Source organism: Cnephaeus nilssonii (assembly GCF_951640355.1).
Source record: "Cnephaeus nilssonii genome assembly, chromosome: 4".
Classification (NCBI taxonomy): Eukaryota; Metazoa; Chordata; class Mammalia; order Chiroptera; family Vespertilionidae; genus Cnephaeus; species Cnephaeus nilssonii.
Window position 1 is genome coordinate 51896934 of NC_137075.1, and position 25692 is coordinate 51922625.

Below are 25692 nucleotides of genomic sequence, written 5' to 3' on the forward strand. Positions count from 1 at the left end.
GTGGTCCTTGTCACATTGCAGGTGTTTGTCTTCATGTCTCCCGTTCTCCCTGGGGAATAAAAGTTTTGATGGCTGGGACCACATCTTGTCTCCTGGCCTTCTCTTATACCAAAGGCATTCAGGAAACTTAGTTTATGTTACTTTAATGAATAAATCCCCCATGTGGCTTTGAAACTAAGTCTGATGGTTTGGAACAGATGCCCCAGGGTAACTCCAAGGGCCCCGGATCTATCCTGTTTACGCATGTCCAGATACCTTGATGGAATATTTGGAAGGGCACCTCCTGCCCAGTCCCTCAGCTCTCACCAGCCTGCCTGGTGACCACATCAGGGCTTCTCAACAGTGGCACTGATGACATTGTAGGTCCCTCCACCCTTTGCTGTATGGACTCATTGAATGCACTGAAGGATACTTAGTAATATCTTTGGCTTTTACCCAGGACATGCCAGTAGTACCCGTCCACTCTTCCCCTAGATCGTGATCATCAAAATGTTTTGAAACACTCCAGATGTCCCCTGGCAGGCAAAATCATCCTCAGTTGAGAAATACTAGACTAGGCAATGCAGTAAATTCACCAGATTCTACTTCCTTTAATCGTTTCACTCATCATAGGAAAACAAATTAGAAGGATCACTAAGTTGATAAATTGCTATTTATAAACATTGGTTATGTTCAACTTATTTAACAGCTGCTGTGTATAAGAAGTTTGTGTATAAGAAGTTTAGGTATAAGAAGCTCTAGCCCCAGTTCTCTCATGCAGTTTTGAATCACATGTCACCTCATCAGAGGCCCCTCCCACTAACAACGAAGTTATCACCTGCCTCTTACTGTTCATCTCATGGGTTACTGCTTTTCGCAGCACTGTCACATCTGACATAGTCCAGGTCTACATGACTGTTGTCTGTCTCCCCCAGTTAAATGAAATCTCCATGCACCGGGGGCTTTGTTGGCTGCCAGATCCCTAGTACCAAGATCTGTATCTGGCACATCCTAGGCAGCAACAAATTTTGCCGAATGAACATCTAAGTTCTTACCAAGGAAAGATATATAATTAAGTTAAAGGAGGTAATATGTTCCCCAAAAATGTTAGGGCTTCGCACTTATTATTCTGATTTGGGTGGGGGGCAAATTCAAAGGATTCATGAGGGTCATAATTAGCGGTAAGCTGGGTTAGGACTTTTTCTACAACAATTTCTGTTGATGTCATTATTGAATTTTTTTTCCCATTAGTTTTCCATCTGGTCTTCAAGGTTGCATGACTCTCTTTTAAAACCCAGAAACCCATGTGGGGCCCTTCTGTTCGGCTTTTCCTCTTTGCCTAAAGTTACCTCCTTGTCAAATAGAAGCCTCCTGAGGGAGAGCATGTTATTTCTATTAGTTCTATCGGGACCTGCCTTTGGACTTGAGGAAAAGAAATGTTTGTGTGTAGCTCTTTCAGGTTCACACACACTCTAATAATATACCACTGCACACCCATTTGATGGCTACTACCAAAAATAAAAAACAGAAAAGAACAAGTGTTGGCAAGGATGTGGAGGAATTGGAACCCTGTCTACTGTTGGTGGGAATGTAAAATGGTACAGTTAGTGTGGAAAACAATATGGCAGTTCCTCTAAAAATAAAATTACCATATGATCCAGCAATTGCTCTTCTGAGTACATATCCAGAAGAACTTAAAGCAAGGTCTCAAAGAGCTATTTGTACATCATGTTCATAACAGCATTGTTCATAATAGCTAAAATATGGAAGCAACCCAAGTGTCCATGGATGGATGGATGGATAAGCAAAAAGCTGAGGCACAGGAAGCTACACAGATTCTGAAAATCTCTTGACATATAAATTTGCCCGGAAGGAAAAAGTGGTAACTTATGCTTATGAACTTGCTTTTAAAAAGTAGTTGTATTATACACCATGTTCACAGCAGTATTATTCATAATACCTAAAACATAGAAGCAATGCAAGTGTCAGTTCACAGATGGATGGATAAGCAAAATGTGGTATTGTACATACATACAATGGAATATTACTCAGCCTTAAAAAGGAAGGAGATTCTGAAATATACTACAATATGGGTGAACCTTGAGGACATTATGTTAAGTGAAATAGCCAGTCGTGAAAAGACAAATATGGTATGATTCTACTTATATGAGGTACGTAGAGTAGCCAAAATCATGGAGACAGAAAAGTAGAATGGTGGTTGCCAAGGGTTGGGGGAGGGAAGTAATGGGAAGCTATTGTTCAATGGGTACAGAGTTTAGTTTTACAAGATGAAAAGAGTTATGGAGATGGATGCTAGTGATGGTTGCACAACATTATGGATATATTTAATACCATCAAACTGTATACTTAAAAATGGCTAAGGTAGTAAATTTTGTTATGTGTATTTTACTACAATTTAAGAAGAAAACAGGTCATGATGGGAAGCCCAGATGGATTTAAAGGGAGTTTAAAGGACGACTGTATTAAATGAACTTCCCAAACAAAAATAGAACTAATGGTGGAAGGCTGTAGATCAATGTAATCAGGATCTTTCTCATCCTTAGAGCTGCCTAAATAGGCTGTCCCTGGAAGGGCTAACCACCAGCCCCTAGCAGTGGATATCAGGGTGACAACTTCTGCTTTAGCTGAGCACATGGGCCCAATGACATCCTTTCTCAGACATGGCATGGCTCCTCAGGAGAATTTGGGGTATTCTAGGGTAATGCTTCTCCTCTCTCTTTTTAACCACATTTAGTAGCTCCTTTGGTAGAACAGAGGAGTAGGGAGGTTTGCTCCTAGCCACCCTTAGGGGAGGAGTTCAGATTTGGAGCAAGGGACTTAATGTAGTGCTCAAGAGCAAGAACTCTGGTGTCAGCAGGCCTGACTCCTGACTCTGCTGTTTGATCAGGATAGTTAACCTTTAAATCTGTTCCCCATCAGCCAACAGGGGAAACAATAGTACCTACCTCACAAGGGGCTGTGAAGGCAAAATGATGTATGTTAAGCATGTAGCAAAGTACCTGACACTATAACCAACAAATGGTAACCATTATTCTCATTGTTTTCAGTGCTGAAGAATGTATAGCTCATAGTAGGTGCTCTATACATACTCATTGAATGAATCAAAGAAAATTCTGCCACATCACACAAAGGAAGAAATAAGAGAAGATACTCAAATTAGTCAATCACTCTTATCTAATGTTGGGGGGGGGGGGGGGGTTGGATAGCAACACTATTGACTTAAGAGGTTTTTTTACAGTATTATTGTTGAAGAGTCTTATCTATTTACCCGTCTCCCATTGTTATATTTGGGGCTTAGCATTCTGAGCACCTCTTTACAATGAAAGGCTAGTTTGGTTCATTTCCTGCCATGTGTAGTTGTCAGTTCCCATTAAGTTTGTGTCATTGCCTAAGAAGACAGCATCATTCAGTGTCCCCATTATTTATTGGAACAAGATACCTCTAAAGCTGAATGTTTCTCTACTCCAATTAGGGACTGAAGCTATAGGAAGGGGTCGAAACAAGGCTTTGTCCTGCCTACTAAGAGTGTGACCCGGGTAGGAGGAGGAAAAGGGAACCAGAAAAGAGTTCTAGGGGGGCACACATAGCAGGCATGATATTAGGAAGGGGAAATAAGGTAGACCAGAACTCTGAAATAGCTTAATAAACTCAGCTTATATCCTAGTGTTATCTGCCATCCTTCCAAAACTAGGTAACCTCTGTGGTCCTTTGCCAGCCCCAAATGTCTATCTCTGTATCACCTCCATTCTGGTAGAAAACAGAATAGAGAGGTATGTAACAGCGCGAGTGAAGAGTGACCAATTTGACCTGTGGGGGCCAGGACAGGGACAGGCAAGAGGAAGGAGGGAAAGAGCAGAATCAGGGAAGGTGCCACAGAAGGTGCATTTTGAAGAGTGCAGAGGAGTTTCCCAGCCACCCAGAGAAGGAAGGGCTTCTGGTTAGCTGGAACACACGTGCAGAGCTGCAGAGCGGTGGGATGAAGGGCCTGGCATATTGGGAACTGCGAGCAGTGTGGCAGAAGGTGAGACTGGTTGACTGGGCCAGATGAGAAGGGCTTTACTTTACTGAGAACTAATTGTGAATGTGGCAAAGCATCCTAACGGGCCTTTCATGGAAGAGTGATGTGGGAGAGTGTGTTTTAGACAGTCCCGTGGCCGCAGTTGGAAGATCTCTCCCCTGGAGGGAGAGAGGCCTCTCTGTAAAGCAGAGACGTTGAGCCTCGCCCTTTTATTCCTGTCAGTCGGTGCTTTCTCCTCTCCTGGGGAGCCAGGCTGAAGTCTAGCATATTCACTGGTAAGAACATGGACCCAGGGATTTTTTTTTTGAAGACGGTGAATACCTTCTGCCCTTTCACCTCTTGGAAGTCTCCCAGAACCCAGGAGGACAAGAAAAAGATGCACATTGTCTTAGAAACTAAGAGACATAGCAACAGGGAACTACGTAGTACAGAGCGGAGAGAGGAAGGTCACTGACATCACAGGACTGAGGGAGGTGAAACAGAGGCAGGTGCCAACAAGAAAGAAATTGAAGACACCAAACACAACTGAAAATGGGATGAGGTGTCAGGCTTGGAAACAAGAGGATTTTTTAAAGTGAAAGTCTGTGTGGGAAACAGCTAGACCTGCTGCCTCCGCTCCCACCCTAGAGAGAGACAGGAGGTTTATTCGCTGGAGAAGACCTAGAGAGGCTTTGAACTCAAGGATCCCAAGAGCAATCAGGGAAGGGGTGAGGCACTGAAAATAGAGATTGAGTAAATATCTACTTACTGACCAGGGAAAACCCCAGCTCCCTTTCCCCAGTACAGCTTTTAGAACTCCAGTAGCCAGTTTATGCTTAGAGACAAGAGAATAGAGGAGGGTAATTCTTAGGGAGAACTCAACTTTCCCAGAAAAGAAATTAGACTTTGTTCACTGCCCCATCACCAGATAGTGCAGCCCACCTGACAACAGCCTCTCCCTACCACATAAAGCTACTGAAACAGCTTTTTAAAATATATATGTATATATATACTAGAGGCCCAGTGCATGAAATTCATGCGGGGAGGGGAGGGGGAAGGGAGTGGGGGGGTGTCCCTCAGCCCAGCCTGCACCCTCTCCAATCTGGGACCCCTCAAGGGATGTCCGACTACTCATTTAGGCCCGATCCAAGTAGGATCGGGCCTAAATGGGCAGTTGAACATCCCTCTCACAATCCAGGACTGCTGGCTCCCAACTGCTTGCCTGCCTGCCTTCCTAATTGCCCCTAACCCCTTCTGCCTGCCAGCCTGATCACCCCCTAACCACTTCCCTGCCAGCCTGATTGATGCCTAACTGCTCCCCTGCAGGCCTGGTCACCCCTAACTGCCCTCCCATGCAGGCCTGGTCCCCCCCAACTGCCCTCCCCTGCTGGCCTGGTCTCCCCCAACTGCCCTCCTCTGCTGGCCTGGTCACCCCTAACTGCCCACAACTGCTCTCCCCTGCAGGCCATCTTGTGGTGGCCATCTTGTGTCCACATGGGGGCAGCCATCTTGTGTCTTGGAGTGACAGTCAATTTGCATATTACTCTTTTGTTAGATAGGATTAGACCAGATGGACCGGACGTCCTTTCAGACAAAGCCATGGTGGCAGGGGCAAGGCAGAGGCAGTTAGGGGCAATCAGGCCGGCAGGGGAGAGTGGTTAGGGACGATCATGCCAGCAGGGGAGAGCAGCTAGGGATGATCAGGCAGGCAGGTGGTTAGGGGCGATCAGGCAGGCAGGCAGAGGCGGTGAGGGGCAGTCAGGCAGGCAGAGTGGTTAAGGGTGATCAGGCAGGCAGGCAGGTGAGTGATTAGGAGCCAGTGGTCCTGGATTTTGAGAGGGATGTCCAACTGCCAATTTACGGGATCGGGCCTAAACTGGCAGTCGGACATCCCCCGAGGGGTTCCGGATTGGAGAGGATGCAGGCCGGGCTGAGGGACCCCCTCCCCCCCCCCAACGAATTTCATGCACCAGGCCTCCAGTTTAGAAATAGGAGGAAAAGAAACAGCTATAAGTTAAAAGGGTGGTAAGCTGGGACAAAGGATGAGAACAGAGAAGTGAATTAACAGCTTCCTTCATCTAAAAGCCTTTCAGTTCTATTCAATTCTTAAACTATGTCTGTCACACTTTTTTTCTTTTTTTAATTAAAGAAAAAAGCACTCTCTGAAGTCACATAGATTGGAATTTGAATCTTGGAGAAACTATGTTGCAACCAGTTTGATTTCAGCAAATTCTTTTAATCCTCTCAGTTTAATTTCCTCAATTGTTATTTGAAGCAAATGCTTTGTTACCACTCACATTTTGATAGGGTTCTTTAGAAACCTAGGTAAATGCCTAACACACAGTAAAGTCCTCAATGAAAGTTTTCTGCTACTCTAATTACCTGGTGCCCTACATTCCTCTCTGGCTACACTGACCTCTCACCCTCCATCGGTCATTAAATCCCGTGAGGATTTAAGCACCCAGGTGTGTTTGCACGTTGCAGCTCACCTCTAATGTGGAGTAGAAAGTTTGATTCTTTTAAAGAAAACTGAGCCAGGTGACCCTTGACTTCGCATACAGCTAGTTCTTTTGAGGAGTGGCTTTGGTGATGTGAAAACACCATGTCTCCTCTGGGAAAGGAAAACTAGAGTCGCAGCCAGTACGCTCAGCCATCTCACTCTTAGATGAGAACCAGCCATCTCAGAAGGCTCCAGGATCCGAGGTTTGTGTCCACAAACATTTCCAGCCTAGAGCCTTAATCCCTTCTGTTGACGTAATAAAATCCCTCAGATTATGATGAAAACTGAGCCCATGGTATTGTGATTATGCCCCAGCTACCTGCTACCGCAGGTGACAGCTGCACCTGTGAGGCTGGCCCACTGCCACACACCCAGGGCACCTGCAGCCTCCTGCACCCACCGCCCTGCCCTGTGCTGGTGTCCCAGCTACTGACTGTTGAACAGGGAAGTCGAGGGTTTCCTGGTGGAGTTATTTCCTCTTTTCCTTCAGGATTACATTATATGTAAAGCACAGGTCCAGGTACTGTGGATGATATAGAAATATATTTGACCTCAAAGACATTTACAATCTAATGGGGTGGTCAGCTGGGGCAAAGGATAATATAGAAATACTAATGGCCCAGTGCACGGGGAAGGGGGCGGGTGCGGGGGGCGGCCCTCAGCCCAGCCTGTACCGTCTCCAATCTGGGACCCCTTGGGGGATGTCTGGCTGCCAGTTTAGGCCCGATCCCTGTGGACATCTCTCTCGCAATCCAGGACTGCTGGCTCCTAACTGCTCACCTACCTGCCTGCCTGATCGCCCCTAACCACTCTGCCTGCCAGCCTCCTCACCCCCAACTGCCCCCCCTTGCTGGCCTGATCACCCCCAACTGCCCCCCACCAGCCTACTCGCCCCCAACTGCCTCCCCTGCCAGCCTGATCACCCCCAACTGCCCTCCCCTCCTGGCCTGAGCACCCCTAACCACCTCTGCCTCGGCCCTACCACTATGGCTTTTCTGGGCGGCGGCCATGGAGCCAGCTGGGATGACCAAGGAAGCCAAGCCTCCCGCCCGCCCCGGCCAGCTCCATGGCTCCAGACGGCACCACCATCTTTGTTGCATCAATTTGCATATTCCCTCCTTATTGGCTGTGGGTGCTGCCATCTTTATCATGAAGTGATGGTTAATTTGCATATTACTCTTTTATTAGATAGGCTATTTGGTCTCAAAGGTTTTTACAATCTATTGGGGGAGATAGATGTTCACCACCCAGTAGACAAGGAAATGAACTAAAATGGTAATTGTGGGCTGCATACAGAATAAGTAAGGTCTTGAGTTTACATGCTAGACTGCTACTTTGGAGCTTCTCACATGGGCCTGGGAGCAGGTAAGCCCCAGGTCAAGGGGTTATTTTTAAGCAAAAGAAAGTATTCTTCCAATATCTGTGATCTTCTATTCCTGGAGTGGCCGTGAGGCATAGCAATGGTGGGGGGTGAGGATGGTCTCTGAAAAGCTGACAGTTCTTACTGAGAACAGTGACTATGGACAGACAGGATGCCACAGAATTCATTATCCCAGTGGAGACACTTGAGAGTGAAAGGAGTGTAACAAGCACATCAGGACAACAGCATACGCCGAGACATGCCTTGGCAAACCTTGGTCTCCCTACTTAACAGGTACTTAGTCATTATAAAAAGGAATAGATTCAGTGACCTCCGGACCTAGGGTTCATGCAGGTTCAAAGGCTTTTCAGGTAACTCACCATTAGATTGTAAATGCTTTTGAGGCCAAATATACTTCTATATCATCTGCAGTACCTGGCACAGTTCTCTCTACATTTCCTCCTCAGTAAGGTTGCTCAGGCGGCCCAGTTTTTACTAGTGGCCAGCATCTGTCCACCTCTCTGGTTAGGATCCCTGAAAGAGCTTCCCCACCTGAGTTTTGACCAATAAGCTTCTTTAAAATTAAATGCATATATGCTGCACCCCAGGTCCCTTGGCTCCTCCCGCATGGAAACCAAATCAAGGTTTGCTTTGGTTTGGTGTATATGTGCCTTATCCATACCCTCGCCTTTAGCAGAGAACTGCCTCTCTCTTCAAACAGTTCCTTTCCAAGAGAAACCCTTATTCCTAAATCACTTCACAGTGATTCCACAGAGCAGGGAAGGATATATATACTCTGAGAGCATATGCTCTTCAAAGCAAAATGCTGTTCGATTAAAGAAATTAAAACTTGGTGTTTGAAGCGAGTCCTCATTACCTAGCACTTTTACCCTATTCTATTAGGTTTTCCGTTAAAGTAGAAATCATAGAGTAACAAAATATACAAGTTAAAACTATATTTATTATTTACCTGCCTCTCCCACAGATTGTGATCTCCTTGAGGACATCAATTGCCTTATTAATATAAAATATACTTTTAAAAACCATAGGTTTAGACATATTTGCAGGAGCCTCATAAATGATATGGTCGAGTGGAATGCACCCCAGTCTTAACCCCTCCTTTCTTGCTGGCACAAGCTCTCCTTTACTTCTTACATTCAAAACAGCTTTTCCTTTTGTGACTTTTATTTATAGCAAAGCATATTCCTCCCAGGCCACTGAGGCAACTGGGAGCCAGCTTTCTCCTCCTCTTCCCCTTCCCGTTCCTGTGGGACAGTTTCATTGTCTCGGTCTTGTGACCGCTGGTCTATCCGTTAAATGAGGGTATGATCAAGATTATTCTCTCCAGGCCCCTCAGGCTCTAATATTATTGCTCTTTAATGGCTCTGTGGAAAATGACCTTTTTCCTTGGACTGCATTCCTAGTTTTCTTCTTCCTTGTTGAGTGAAAATCATTGATTCAGATTGTTCTAGTCTCTGACCGATCTTTGCCACATAGCCCCTCCTTTCTGGCAATTCACTGAGATTCACCAGCCCCATCAAGAAAACATCAATACATTGTTCTAGCTTCAGATTGGATATGGATTAAATGTTGGCATCACTGAGTTCTGTCAAATTGTCTCAGCTTGCCTCTTAAAAATCAAAATGGGAAAATCCAAGTCTTTTGGTTATTAAACCAGAGGACTACCTGTTGGCCCAGACTGTGCGTGTTGGGGAAAGGAGAAGTTATGTGCATGGGTGACAGAGAATGTGTGCACTAAGGTGAATTCATAACCAACATAAGTATGTGGAAACATAAAGCCAATTATTCATATGTGAGTGCAGTCTCCAGAGATGTTTCAATTTGGTCTCCTCCCCCTCCTCCAACAGAAACCAAACGACCGTGATCACAAAGTGAGAGTAGCCTTGGGAAATGGCTTGCGAGGAGATGTGTGGAGAGAATTCATCAAGAGATTTGGGGACATTCACATTTATGAGTTCTATGCTTCCACTGAAGGCAATATCGGCTTTGCGAATTACACGAGAAAAATTGGTGCTGTTGGGAGAGTAAACTACCTACAGAGAGTAAGTACATTGAAAAATGAGAGTATATATAGCCAGTTTTCAGAGTACAGAGATTTCTTAAAAGCTATGTCATGATGATGTTGTTATCAGAATTTCATAAAGCATCAGAGCTACAGTCTGTTTATATCACCAAGAGAGGTTTTGTTCAGTGTCTGTAACAAGGACCTCAGGAATATCAGGTGCTGTAATTTAAAAATCTTAATTTCTGTGAATAACAACCCATTATGCCTTTGCCATCTGCAATTCAGGTAAAGTTTTCCTATGTCACTTATATGTGTAATAGAGGCCTGATGCATGAAGATTCGTGCAAGAATGGGCCTTCCTTCCCCTGGCTGCCAGCACCGCCTTCACTCTGGTTGGAGCCGCCTTTTCGCTCCGGCCTGGAGCCGCCTTTCTGCCTTTCCGCCTTCCCATGTGCCCAGAGGCCCAGAGCGGCTGGGGTGGTGCAGAACGCCTGCGTCCTGCCCCCCACCCCCGCTGCTCGGCACCTGCATGTGCAAATTAACCTGCCGTCTTTGTTGGGTTAATTTGCATACTCACTCCTGATTGGCTGGTGGGCATTGTGAAGGTACAGTCAATTTGCATCTTACTCTTTTATTAATGTAGATATGATAAAACACCTGAACGTTACCAGTTCCATAAGTTTACCATACTCTGTGAAATGGTGAAATGTGGTTGGGGGAAAGGAGGAGTTATGTACATGGGTGACAGAGAATGTGTGCACTAAGGTGAATTCATAACCAACATAAGTATGTGGAAACATAAAGCCAATTATTCATATGTGAGTGCATTCTCCAGAGATTTCCATTTCATTGTGCTGTGAGTTACTACCATCTGGGGAACTTTTTACATATAGAGGGGCAGGGCCTCAGCCCCTAAGCTTTGGATGCAGACGTCTTGAGGTGGGGCCCAGGCATCAGTGTTTTTTGAAAGCTCTGCAGCCAAAGTTAAGAAGCATTATCTTAAAAGGTTTGTGTTCTAGTAACTGCATTAAAAAGATATTTCTTATTAATTGAGATGTAATTGACATATAACATTATATTAGTTTCAGGTGTACAACATAATGACTCAATATTTGTATATATTGCAAAATGATCACCACAATAAGTCTAGTTAACATCCATCACCTCACATAGTTACCATTTTTTTTCTTGTGATAAGAACTTTTTTTAATTCTCACCTGAGGATATTATTTTCATTGCTTTTTCAAACAGAGTGGAAGGAGAGGATGAAGTAGAGGGAGAGAGAGAGAGAAACATCTATGTGAGAGAGCCACCTCCACTAGGGGTGGGGAGCAAACCTGAAACCCAGGTATATGCCCTTGACTGGGAGTCAAACCCACGAGCCTTTGGTGAGCAAGCCAGACTCTAACCACTGAGCACACCGGCCCAATCTGTCATAAGAACTTTTAGGATCTACTCTCTCAGAAACTTTCAAATATGCAGCACACTATTATTAACTACTAGTGCCCTGGTGCACGGATTCGTGCACATTGAAAGGAAATTAATTAGAAGGTGACCGGTGGGTCGGTACTGAGCAAGATGGGCCAGACACACCCTGGAGCCAACCTCCCATGGTCCCTCCCCAGCTAGCCACACCTGGGGCAACACTGTGGCTCAAAGGGCATCTGCGGACTGATCAGGGTCCCTCTGTCAGGTGGGGTTCCTCAGCCTGGAACTGGCTCTCTGACATCCCTCGAGGGGTCCTGGATAGAGAGAGGGTGGTTCTCAGGTGACACCCCGGAATCAGGCTCCCTCCTCTCTTGTTCCTGGTGCGTCACCCAAGAACCGCAGCTGTCAAGTCACCGCAGCTTGGCAGCTCCTGCGTTGAGCATCTGCCCCCTGGTGGTCAGTGCACATCATAGCTACCAGTTGGACAGTCAGATGGTCAGATGGTCACTTAGGCTTTTATATAGAAAGAGAGAGGCCCAGTGCACAAATTCATGCATGGATGGGGTTCGGCTGGCCCAACCCGATCAGGGCTGATCAGGCTGGGCTGGTTGGGGGGAGGGGCCATGAGTGGTTGGCCAGCCAGCCCCGCCCCCTGGTTGAACTTCTGGTCAAACTCCCGGTTGAAGCGACAATTTGCATATTAGCCTTTTATTATATAGGATAGATAGTCACCATACTGTACATTACATACCCAGGACTTATTTATTTTATAACTGAAAATATCTATCTTTTAACCATGTTCACCCATTTTTTTAAGTTAAACATATCCTCACCCAATGATGTGTTTTTATTGATTTTAGAAAGAGAGAGAGAGAAACATCGATCAGTTGCCTCCTGTACACGCCCAACCGGATCTAACCTGCACCCTGGACATGTGCCCTGACTGAGATTCAAACCCGCAACCTTGCAGTGTATAGGATGACACTCCAACCAACTGAGCCACACCAGCCAGGGCCACTTTCACCCATTTTTACCTATTCTTCACTCCTCACCCCTGGAAATCACCAATCTGTTCTCTAAATCTATGAATTCATTCTTTTTTTTTCAGATTCAACATATAATGAGATCATGTGATATTTGTCTTTCTCTGTCTGACTTATTTCATTTAGCATAATGCCCTCAAGGTTCATCCATGTTGTTGCAAGTGGCAAGATTTCCTTTATATGGGTGAATAATATTCCATTGTATATATACATCACTGTATATACACCACACTTTCTTTATCCTCTCACCTGTCAATGGACATCTAAGTTGTTTCCATGTTTTTGTTATTGTAAGTAATGCTGCAATGAACATGGGAGTGCATATATCTTTCTAATTAGTGTTTTCATTTCCTTTGGATAAATACCCCAGAAATGGAATTGCTAGATCATATGGTAGTTCCACTTTTAATTTTTTGAGGGAACTCCATACTGTTTTCCATTGTGGCTGTACCAATTTGCATTCCCACCAATAGTGCACAAGGATTCCCTTTTCTCCACATTCCCTTCAGCATTTGTTATTTCTTTTTTTATATATTCTTTTATTGATTTCAGAGAGGAAGGGAGAGAGAGATAGAAATATGAAGAGAATCATTGATTGGCTGCCTCCTGCACACCCCCTACTGGTGATCGAGCCCTCAATGTGCCCTGACTGGGAATTGAATCATGACCTCCTGATTCATAGGTCAATGCTCAACCACTGAGCTACACCAGCCAGGCTCTTGTCTTTTTTATAGTAGCCTTTCAAATAGAAGTGAAGTGCTATCTCATTGTGGTTTTGATTTGCATTTCCCTTATAATTAGTGATGCTGAACATCTTTTCAGGCACCTGTGGGTCATCTATATGTCTTCTCTGGAAAATGTCTATTTAAATTATTTGTCTACTTATTAATTGGATTGTTTGTTTTGCCACTGAGCTGTATAAGTTCTTTATGTATTTTGGATACTAACCTCTTATCAGTGATATGATTGACATTTCCTGTGTTTAAGCCAACTCATATGTGTATACTAACCTCTTATCAGATATATGATTGACATTTTCTATTTTTAAGCCAGAAGTCTCTTTTATTGCCTGGGATATCTAGACAATCTCTTTGCCATTTTTGTGCTTAAGCAGTCAGTCTCCCAGGTGACCACCTATTCTTCAAAATCTCAGGAAGATTCCTCAAATGCTGAGCCTCCACTGGCTTGAGCAGTGACTGCTTTCTTTATGCCTCTGGTAACTTGTCCTGGCCACAACAGCCACCCAGAGCTCCCAAGCAACCTGTGTCTCCAGGGACTGACCAGGAGAGTACAGAGGGCAGTGATGCATGAGCATAAGAGATTTGGCTCTAGAGATCAGATTCCAGCACAGTCATATACTGGCTGAATGACCCAGGGCAAATCACTTTTATGTTCCTTAGACCTCAATTCATCATCTGTAAAACAGAAATTAAAGAGAGAAAATATAGAGCCCAGTGCCAGGCCCAACTCAATGTTGTTAAAGGAAAAGGGTTGTTGAAAGGATTCAATTAAATAATTTATGAAAAGACCATTAGAGGATATAGCCCGAATGCCTGTCACATAATAGCCTGGAATAATTGTTAGCTGTTATGATAATTTTCATTCCATTCCTTCTATTCTGGCCTGGTCTCTAGACATTCCTGAGTCCAAGAAACCTCCCTGACAATGACAGCCAAACCTATACTACACAGGTCTCTCCACTGTCCTCCACACCTGGGCCATCCAGTACGGTAGCCACTAGCTAAGTGTGGCTATGTAAACTTAAATTGCATAAATAAAATTTTAATTTAGTTCTTTATTCACTCTAGCCACCTCTCAAGTGCTCAGTAGCCATACTTTGTGATTACCATTTTGAGCAGTACAGATAGAGAATACTTCCATCATCATAGAAAATTCTGCTGGGCAGCACCACTAGAGACTGAGAATCAATTTCCCATTCCACACTGGGAGAGGGCCTGTCTTCGCTAGTTTCAGTCCAAGCTGTACTAGCCCAGACCTTGAAGACCCAGGCTAAATGCAGTTCAGAACAAGAGAGGGCTCAAAGGTGCAAGCTGTCTGTGTTGTTATGATGAGTTGTTACAAGGAAACAAACCACACGTGAAGACCTTAGGAGTTGGTGCTATATGCTACTAGTTCTTTGTATCACATCCATTGATCTCTGTGTTTTATTGTCAGTTTTTCTAGTTTAAACAAATCTATGTTTTAAAACTAAAAAGGAGGAGAGGGAGATGGCCCTGTAATTGATGTGGAAAGAAGCATGAGTTACCATCCCTATTGTTTTTTTCACATTCTTGCATATCAAAAAGATCTACATTTGTTGACTGTGAATGCCACTTGGTTTTTAATGGTTATCTGCTACTACCAAAACACATAATTGGTTAATTTATCATATAGATTTGAATTTAAATTTGAAATGGACACAGTAATTATGGGTGATAATTACATCTAAATACTGTCATATTTGTACTTATCTGTTAACAGAGAAAATAATGCACTTATTGCCCTTACTAAATTATATAAATTAAAATTTGTATGCCATTGAATTATAGTATATATGAAACGTAATGGAGTTTTAATTATTTTATAGCCATGGGCATGAAGTAATTGTACTATTGAACCTTAAATATATTGGAGAGCATGTCTCTGGAAATGTAAAACATACAACAGGGGCACATTAAGGTTATACAGATTTTTAAAACGCACTTGTGATATGTATGAGACTGTTCATAACAGCTTTATTTTTAGTAGTCCAAAACTGAAACAATCCAAATGCCTGTTAATAGGAGAAAAGATAAATAAATTGCTGTATATTCATACAAGGAAAACCACTGAAACAAACACCAACATGGATGGATGACTGTCTCACGCAGTGTGTTGAGTGAAAGAAGCAGACACAAAGGCAAATATCTACTTCCTTTATTGAGAGTTTAGACTACTTGATGGTGATAACAGTCAGAATGGTGGTTAACTTGACAGAAGGGGCAGGAAGAAACTTCCTAAGGTAATGAAAATATTTAATATCTTAATCTGGGTGGTAGGTACATGGGTGTACACACATATAAAATTCACCAAGCTATACACTTAAGATAGGTCTTCTTTATATACTTTATGCATGCAGTACTACGAAAAAAAATGTGAAAATGAATGCTCAAAGTGATCTATTTTAATTTCACTAGAAAGTTGTATCTTATGAGCTGATTAAATATGATGTGGAGAAAGATGAACCTGTCCGAGATGAAAATGGATATTGCATCAAAGTTCCCAAAGGTACAGTGGATTTTTGTTCAATTAACCATTCATTTTCTTTTTCTTTTTTTTTTAATTTTGAGAGAGAGAAGTATTTGTTGTTTCACTTATTTATGCATTCATTGGTTGATCCTTGTATGTACCCTGACCTGGGATTGAACCTGCAACCTTGGCATATGGGGATGAGGCTCTAGCCAACTGAGTGCCCAGCCAGGGCCTAAGCTGTCATTTTCTTACCTTGACTAAATGACTGTTAAGAACTAACATATCATTGCTAAAATGAACACCTGATAAATTTATCAGAATGGAGGGGGAAAAGAGATATATTTTTGTACACTCAGAAATAGTTACAGAAACTCCAAAAGATACTAATTTAACCACTACATGTAACATAATTGTAGTTTGAACCTAGCTTAACAACTTCTTGATTGTGAGATTAGCATTTTGTGGGAAGGGATATATAATTACTAGAGGCCCAGTGAACAAAATTCGTGCACGAGGCGGAGGGGGGTGGGGGAGTGTCCCTCAGCCAAGCCTGCACCTTCTCCAATCTGGGACCCTCGAGGGATGTCCAACTGCCCATTTAGGCCCGATCCCAGGCAGACATCCCTTTCACAATCCAGGACTGCTGGCTCCCAAACGCTGTCCTGCCTGCCTGCCTGATTGGCCCTAACCACTTCTGCCTGCCAGCCTGATCACCCCCTAACTACTCCCCTGCCAGCCTGATCTATGCCAAACTGCTCCCCTGCTTGCCTGATCACCCCTAACTGCCTTCCCCTGTAGGTCTGGTTGCCCCCAACTGCCCTCCCCTGCAGACCTGGTTGCCCCCAACTTCCCTCCCCTGCATGCCTGGTCCCCCCCCGCAACTGCCCTCCCCTGCAGGCCTGGTCACCTCTAACTACCCTCCCCTGCAGGCCTGGTCACCCCTAACTACCCTCCCCTGAAGGCCTGATCATCCCTAACTGTCCTCCCTTTCAGGCCTGATCCCCCCCAACTGCCTTCCCCTGCAGGCCTAGTTGCCCCCAACTGCCCTCCCCTGCAGGCCTTGTCACCCCCAACTGCCCTCTCCTGCAGGCCTGATCCCCTCCAACTGCCCTCCCCTGCAAGCCTGGTCCCCTCCCCACAACTGCCCTTCCCTGCAGGCCTGATCCCCTCCAACTTCCCTCCCCTGCAGGCCTGGTTCCCCCCCCCCCCAACTGCCCTCCCATGCAGGCCTGATCCCTCCCAAATGCCCTCCCCTGCAGGCCTGGTCACCTCTAACTGCCCTCCCCTGCAGGCCTGGTCACCCCTAACTACCCTCCCCTGAAGGCCTGATCTCCCCTAACTGCCCTCCCTTTCAGGCCTGGTCCCTCCCCCTGCAGGCCTGATCCCCCCCCAACTGCCCTCCCCCTGCAGGCCTGATCCCCCCAACTGCCTTCCCCTGCAGGCCTGGTCACCCCCAACTGCCCTCCCCTGCAGGCCTGGGTCCCCCCAACTGCCCTCCCCTGCAGGCCTGGTCACCTCTAACTGTCCTCCCCTGCAAGCCTGGTCCCCTCCCCCCAACTGCCCTTCCCTGAAGGCCTGATCCCCTCCAACTTCCCTCCCCTACAGGCCTGGTCCCCCCCCCCCAACTGCCCTCCCCCTGCAGGCCTGATCCCCCCAACTGCCTTCCTCTGCAGGCCTGGTCCCCCCCAACTGCCCTCCCCTGCAGGCCTGGGTCCCCCCAACTGTCCTCCCCTGCAGGCCTGGTCGCCCCCAATTGCCCTCCTCTGCCGGCCCAGTTAGGGAACTGCCCTCCCCTGCAGGCCTGATCGCCCCCAACTGCCCTCCCCTGCTGGCCATCTTGTGGTGGCCATCTTTGACCACATGGGGGTGGCCATCTTGTATGTTGGAGTGATGGTCAATTTGCATATTACCTCTTTATTAGATAGGATGGTTGCAAAACTATAGTTTTAGGGAGTCTTTACCTTTATGCTTAAACTACTGTTCATTTGTTTAATTATGTGTCTAAATCATTATTCAGTAAAAGGTTAGCATTTAAAAATTACAAATGTGTGGCCATATAGAGTAATATGTGCACATAGTATATGTATATGTGTGTATATGATGTATATGACTATACATGCACATGTGTAGCCAGCCTGCTGCTAATGAGTTGCATAGCATCAAATTTAAGAGGTTAATAATAAAATGTGCCCACTGCAAGCTCATAAAATAACAATGTACTTTCTTCTGTCTTAGGTGAAGTTGGACTCCTAGTTTGCAGAATCACACAACTTACACCATTTAGTGGCTATGCGGGAGGGAAAACTCAGACAGAAAAGAAAAAACTGAGAGACGTCTTTAAGAAAGGAGATGTCTATTTCAACAGTGGAGATCTCTTAATGATTGACCATGACAATTTCATCTACTTCCACGACAGAGTTGGCGATACATTCCGGTGGGTTTCTCTGAATTATGGAGAAACATGCACAAGTTGGCATACTCCTAAATTGATAAATCCCATTCCATTTTGGTTATGGTACTCCATTTTCTTCTCTCTCTTTAGCATGTCAATTCAACCTCCTGTATTCCTAGAGAAAAAGGAGCAAAATATCTGAGGGGTCACTCTTCAATGTAATTATGTTGCCAGGCACTGTGCTGGGAGCTGGGGCCTGGCCTCAGGGAGTTCATGAAGGAAGATGATTAAGCAAAAGTGTTATGAGGCTGGAGGACTGTGCTGTTGTTGGGAATTCATTTCCTGATCTATTATCATGACTTTCAAACTGTTGCACTGTTTTGGGGGTTCTGTGGGGAACCACCTAGTTGGGGATGGAGAGTAAGAGGGAGGGAAACAGGTGGGGCTCCGAATCCCTCACCTCCTCTTTAACTAAATCAACTCCACCTTAATTTGCATTTGATTTTAGCTGAAGGAAAGCCCCATAATTGAAAACTGAAAATCCCTGGCTGTCCTATGAGTGACCAGTAATAATGAAGAAACTGGACGGTCTAAGCTATTGAGACACATACTAGTATATACACTAAGGTTTCCCACCTTACTTTCATCTGGTGTTGCTCAACCAAGTTTCATGTGGCTAGGTTGAAATTCCACATTTTGTTACTTAGGAGTATGCCTTTGTCTTTTGCTCCTCAAGCAGGATGCCTCTCCCATGATGAAGTCGGGGAATTTGGGGACCAAGCTGAGGTATAGAGTGCAGCCACCCCACAGAGGTCTGGAGGGAACAGCTACTCCCTGTCATCGTATCCTGAGCCAGAGACCACCTGTGACCTCTGCTAACCTCACCTTTTCTTCCAGGTGGAAAGGAGAAAATGTGGCCACCACTGAAGTTGCTGACATACTGGGACTGGTTGATTTTGTCCAAGAAGCAAATGTTTATGGAGTGCCTGTGCCAGGTATGCACGAGATATTATAAATCTGTGCCTAAATCCATATCATTTTAACCCCAGGGCAAGGTATGTCAGTGCCTTCTGTCGGCTGGAGAATCAAACGACTCTGTCAGCCACTTGAGTAAGGGGCTATGTGTGGCTTATGTTCCTTTCTAAATCAGCTCGGTCAGTACACCTGCACCTGGCCTTCCTCTGTGGCTCAGCTCCCCAGCTGGGCTCCCCGATAAGCCACATCTCTCCAGGTCCCATGCTGCATCTGGCACTCCTCAAGAAAAGATGCGGCACACTGGAGAGCTGGGAGATGGGATGTGAGACACAAGTAAGAGCAAGTGCAGTTGCTAAGGGAAGAAATTGGGAAGCAGCTGGTTTTGTCCAGACCCTTCTTTTAAAGCAGGTCCGTGACCCACTCAGCCCACCCAACTGAGTTTCAGAATCATGACACGGAGCAGTGTCACCAAGCCTTCTTCCATAGACCTGCTTCTGCCAGCATGGGGAGTGCCCAGGTCTGATTTGGGATCCTGGCTCTAATACCTGCTGGCTGTTTGGCTTCAGGCAAATCACTAAAATTAGGGATAATACCAGTCCTGTCGTGAAGATTGTCTAGAGAACTAATTCATTTCAACGACATAAATAGTAAATATATATTTGTCAGATATGTGCATGAGAGTTGTCATGAGGAAAAATCATTTTTATTATAGACTAGAGGCCCGGTGCATGAATTTGTGCACAGGTGGGGTCCCTTGGCCTGGCCAGTGATCGGGGTCTATCAGGGCTGGCTCGGGGGGGAGGGACCATGGGAGGTTGGCCAGCCGTGGGAGGTTGGCTGTGGGAGCGCACTGACCACCCGGGAGCAGCTCCTGCATTGAGTATCTGCCCCCTGGTGGTCAATGCACATCATAGCTACTGGCCGGTCATCCAGTCATAAAGGTCACTTAGGCTTTTAAGTATATAGATGTCAGGGAAGACACTATATCACTGTCCAAATATGAGATGCTATGGGTGTTAGTACTCCCCCAGAACTCAGGATTTGGGATTCCACCTACATTCAAAATGGAAACCCCAAAGTCCCCTTTCCCTGAGCTGTGACGGTTGCATGTGACCTTGTACTGCCCTTTTATTTCTTAAAGAATATTCAGGACTTTCTCTTACCTGTTCCTCTCCAACCCTGTGGCAGCAACACAATGGGAAGTATAGCCACACCCGGGTCACAGAGCGTGAGTTGTAGAATACTTCTCATGTTGGACCTCAGGCTGAATTAGCACAAGCGTGGTTGTCAGCCATCACACCACACTGGGCTCTCCCAGACCCCACCTGGAATGTTGCACACGCTTTTATATGCTGAATTTTAAAATGGTAACAACACAGAAGAATGTGTAGGAGAAGGTGAGAGAATCTAGGAAGTGGAATGGAAGGCCCAGTGGGAACCCTGAGCCAGCAGCACCATCCTCCTCACCCGAGAGCTTGTTAAAAATGCTCAGGCCCACCTCAGACCCACCGAATGACTTTCTGGGGTGGGGCCAGGGAGCTGTGTTTTAACAAGCCCTTTAAGTGATTCTTTTATTTTAATAACTGTTTTAATTGATTTTAGAGAGAGGAATGGAGAGGGAGGAGGGAGAGAGAAAGAGAGAGAGAGAGAAACATCAGTGTGAGAAAGAAGCATCGGTCGATTGTCTTCTGACCAGTAATCAAACTGGTAACCTTTATGGTGCATGGGACAATGCTCAACCAACTGAGCCACACCAGCCAGGGCTAAGTGATTCTTCAAAACACTGAAGTCTAATTTTGGAGTGATAAAAATGTTCTAGAACTAGATACTGGTAATAGTTGAACAACATTGTGAATGTACTAAATGCCACTGAATTGTACACTTTAAAATGGTTAAAGTGATGAGTTATATGTTTTACAGAGTTTAGAGACAATACACTAAAGTCTTGAAAAGCACTGACACGTAGTGATTCCAAAAACCTCGCCAATCAGAATCATCTGGGAAACCTTTTAAAGCCCGTGTCTGATGGATCAGAACCTCGAGTTTGGGGCTCAGAATTTTCTTGTTTTCTTCCTTTCTTTTTTTTAAATTCCCAAGTGGCTGTAATGACCAGTAATGTGTAGGAGCCACTGATCCAGAACAAAGAAAAGGAAGCTAATGGTTTTCAAATGATAGAGACATCAGATAAAACAAGGAGCCAGTGTGTTCATCCTGCGCCGATGTGCAGAATGAAAACAACGGGCTGAAATGACCAGGGAGCCAATGTTAGCCTGAGAGCCCTGCTCTGACCAGAGCAACCAACCCTAGAGAGGACTGTCTCCTGAGGTAGGGACTGTCCCCCCAGCTGGAGGGGGTAAAGAGGAGGATGTCCACCTGGGATCCTGTGAGGATTCTGACAGCAGTGAAAAATTAGAGGTGAACTCTAGAGATTAGAGAGGTGAACTCTGGAGTCTCTCCCAACTTTCAGGTTCTGGGATCCTCACGGAGCCTTCTCAGGTCTCAGTTTTGGACCAGGAGGTCCAAAGAGGGAACTTCTAGGTTTAGGCTTAGAAGGGAGTTTAAGTTTTTCTAGGTGTCACACCAGCACTGTCCAACTGCTCTCTACAACTGTAATTATCAGTCGAATGTTCTGCAGTGACGAAAGTGTTCTATATCTGCACTGTCCAGTGTGGTGTCCAGTAGCCTTTATGTGACTGTCCAGCAACTGCAATGTGGTTGGTACAACTGAGGAACTGAATTTTTCATTTCGATTATAATTCATTGTAATAGCCACATGTGACCGGTGGCTACCACGCTGGGCAGCTGTTCTAGAGAAGCCCTGGCCAGAACTGCTGCAGACTGGAGCCTCCCCCCTGGATCTGAACTGGCCCAAACCAACCTGCAGGAGCCAGGGTGGAGGCCTGAGACCCCACAGGCCCCTTCCTCTCCCCGTGAGTGCCAGAGCAAGAAGCAGGGAGCCCGTCGATGCTGAAGATTTCTGTTGCAGCAGCTTCTGCCTTAATTCTAAAAGTTTTATTGGAGACATTTGAGATTCCTGAGATAGGTGCCTTCCAGAGAGCTACCAGGGAAAGAGGGTCCAAATGTCCTGCCTCCCTCAGATCAGAGGCAGATAAAACGAGGGTGCGTTTTCTTTCTTCCCATGTTTCCTCTTGTTTTCCGCCTCCTTTAGAGCTGTAGGTAAACACGCAGTCACCATGGGAGAGATTTTGAAAGCTGGGGCCCAGGTGACAAGGGCGGTTCCCTCTCCCTCTCTGATTACAGCTAAGTAGTTCAGGGAAATGGGCCTGGGCTCCCACTAGGTCTACTGGATCAGGTAGCAGATAGATTAGTACCTAATTACCACTGTCCTCACAAGAAAACAATGGAAATTACTGCCCTGCCTGGCGGGGAAGAAAGCTGCTAGGGTCCATTTTCTCTGTGGAGAGCTCAACCTCTGGGGACTAAAGGGCATCAGTGGGAGGGCACCCAACAGCTCACTCACCCTTGCACCTGGCCTTCTCCTCCTGTCCCGCAGCTTCTCTAACGTGCAGAAAGGCAAAGCTATTAGGAACCTTGAGTAAATACGTAAGTCTCAAAGGTGGAGTTGGTGCCTAGAAGCACAGCAGACCTGACATTGCAGTCTGAAGAACAACCTGAGCTCAGCTATTCATGAGTGGAGCAAGGACTTTTCACTGGAGTAAAAAAAAAAAAAAAAGCCCTGGCCGGTTTGGCTCAGTGAATAGAGCATTGGCCTGTGGACTGAGGGGTCCCTGGTTCGATTCCAACCAAGGGCACATGCCTGGGTTGCGGGCTCGGTCCCCGGTGGGGGGCGTGCAGGAGGCAGCTGATCAATGATTCTCTCTCATCATTGATGTTTCTATCTCTCTCTGTCCCTCTCCCTACCTCTCTAAAATCAATAAAAATAATTTTTTTTTAAAAAAGTTCCTTTAGCCACCAGTTTGACCTGTTTCCTACTCAAGTGTTTCACGCAGGCTGCTGAAAAGGGTGAAGATGACAAGCACAGGCTCTAGAGCCAGACTGCCCCAGTTCGGTATTCGCTGTGTGAACTTGAGCAAGTCTTTTAATGTCTTTAAGCTTCAGTTTCTTCATCCGTAAAATGGAGATAACTTTTGAACCTCTTCATAAGTTGGTTGTGCCGGTTAAATGAGATGGTCCATAGGGCCTGGCATATAACAAAAATTCAATCAACGTATAGCTGCTAGTAGTAGTAGCAGTATCTTCATTTTAGAATAACTTTTACCTATATTGGAAATAAAAATTCCAACTATCCAAAAGAAACGTATGCCATAATGCTGCCTCTGTCCGCTGTTCTTGGAAACAGCAAAGAATTATAAATAAAATAGCTACAGCACATCTAATATTTTTTTGTGTTATTTCCAGGTCACGAGGGTCGAATTGGCATGGCCTCAATCAAGATGAAGGAAGGCCATGAATTTGATGGAAAGAAACTCTTTAAGCACATTGCCGACTACCTGCCTGGTTATGCAAGGCCCCGGTTTCTAAGGATACAGGTGAGACTGCTTGTTATCAAGTTCAATTCTCCTCTCTCATGGAGACCCCTGTCTCTTAGGCAACAAATCCCCTCTACCATGGCGACCACATTGGCCAAGTTTTCACTACCTTTTCCAGGAAGTTCAACAAGAAAGCAGAAATATCAGAAAAATAGAACTAGCAGAAACACAAATCCTAATCCCTTTCTCCCTAAAATTAACCAGGCCAGTTCATTCAACAACAGTATTAGCAAGTAACGCTCAAAGTCTGTGTTTGGGGATATGTGACAGACACTTAAAACAGAAATACTCTGACCCTCCTATTTGTTGTTTCCAGCTTTGAAGAATGGAAAAATCCATTGACGTCATAGACCTTTCTATGGTGTGAAGTTCAAATGGGCATCATTAGCCAGTTGGAACTACCAAAGGTTTAGCTTTCACCACTAGAGGGATTTTTTTTTCTTTCTCAAACATTAACCCATAGGTTAGTTTAACACTCTCACTTTTGGACTTTGAGCTCTTTGATTCTGAAGAGTTGAGAAGTGTCAGGTTACCAGACATTGCTGTGGTTACAAAACTGATGTTCATAAAGCACTGGCATTTGCTTTACAATGAGATCATAAAAATTGAAATATCCTCAAGTCATTCCCTATTAATGGAAGAAAAAACAGATCTTCAGTGGAACAGACAAACAGGCTGAAAGAATAGAGTTGTCTGTGTAGATGATCACACCTTTAATCAGGATATTCCAATCATACCTGAAGTTCACCAAGCAACAGACTCTGCGCTCCATATTTCACTCCCCACAGGTGATCTTAAAGCTTTAAGGGAATGAGCCCTGGCTGGTGCTCGTACACCAAAAGGTGATGAGTTCAATCCCCGGTCAGGCACATACCCCCAGGTTGCGAGTTTGATTCCGGTCAGGGCGAGTGCAGGAAGCAACCGATATTTCTCTCTCACATCGATGTTTTCTCTCTCTTTTCTCTCTCTCTCTCTCTCTCTCTCTCTCTCTCTCTCTCTCCCTCCCTCGCTCCCTCCTTCTCTTCCCCTCTCTCTAAGATCAATAAACATATCCTTGAGTGAGGTGGGGGGGCGGGGGAAGCTTTAAGGGAATGAAAATTACCTTCACAAAGGGCCCCCTAGTGGAGTTTCAGAAAACAGGATGTATCCATATCATACAAAATGCATTCACAGCTCTCAAAGGAGCCAGAGGTGCCAGCCTCACCCCTTTCCCTGCACCTGACCTGTTTGCAAAACGCCACAACATTGTGGGCTGTTTGATGTTTTTCAGGACACCATTGAGATCACTGGAACTTTTAAACACCGCAAAGTGACCCTCGTGGAGGAGGGCTTCAACCCTGCAGTCATCAAAGATGCCTTGTATTTCTTGGATGACAAAGCAGCAATGTATGTGCCCATGACTGAGGACATTTACAATGCCATACGTGCTGAAACTATGAAACTCTGAATATTTCCAGAAAGAAACTGAACGGATCCAACTTTAATTTGATTGAAGATTGTGGGGTGCATTTTTCATGCATACCAATAAAGGGAGCCTTTTCTAAATTACACCTACTCTTCTGCAAGTGAAAAGACTTAGAGATAATTATTTTTCAGTGTGCCCCTACTGTTTTTATTTGCAAACTAAGCTTGTTAGAGGGAGGGAGGGGCGGGTGTTTGTTTGTTTTTAATATGTAATAAAATAGATGACCGCCAGCATATGAAATGGAACTCTCCTTCCTTCATCCTGAGCCTGATAGTCCCATTGGTAACTTTTCACAGGTGCCTCACTCATAATGACAATGGCAATAGGTAATACAGGGCAAGGAGTTGGGAGGTTGCGGGGGAGGGGGGGGGGCATGTCACCAAGGAATAGATCCATGGAAATCCCGCTCTGGTATAAGGCTAACTCTCCCCCCGAATAGCATCTGGCCACTGCCTAAAACAGCGTTACCCAAAAGGTGAAAATGCCACCTGTACAGTTCTTAAAGAAGACTAAGCAATAGCACTGATAGAACGAAACAGAAGCTTTAAACAAACCCCCTTTCCCAGTACTGGGAGCAAAAGTCTTAAACTGTTCCACAAACCCCCTTTTTCCAGTACTGGGAACAAAAGCCTTAAACTGTTCCAGGAAACAGCTCTGAGCCACAGGTGCTAACAATTAAGAAAAATAGGAGGTAGGGTTATCAGATAAGAACAACTGACTAAGTCAGGAGGTCTATTGTAACAATTTACTGTAAACAAGCCCAG

The 25692-nt window shown here is 45.2% G+C and overlaps 1 protein-coding gene across 1 annotated transcript in view; it reads left to right on the forward strand.

Moving 5' to 3' along the window:
• Positions 1 to 25077, forward strand: part of SLC27A2 (solute carrier family 27 member 2) — a 40979-nt gene extending 15902 nt beyond the window's left edge. Inside the window, exons 5-10 of the mRNA XM_079769496.1 lie at positions 9726 to 9920; positions 15531 to 15621; positions 17821 to 18019; positions 18875 to 18972; positions 23333 to 23463; positions 24734 to 25077. Of these exons, the coding sequence (XP_079625622.1) occupies positions 9726 to 9920; positions 15531 to 15621; positions 17821 to 18019; positions 18875 to 18972; positions 23333 to 23463; positions 24734 to 24910 (891 nt within the window). The 3' untranslated portion in view covers positions 24911 to 25077. The remainder of the gene's footprint in view (positions 1 to 9725; positions 9921 to 15530; positions 15622 to 17820; positions 18020 to 18874; positions 18973 to 23332; positions 23464 to 24733) is intronic.
• Positions 25078 to 25692: the final 615 nt, after the last annotated feature.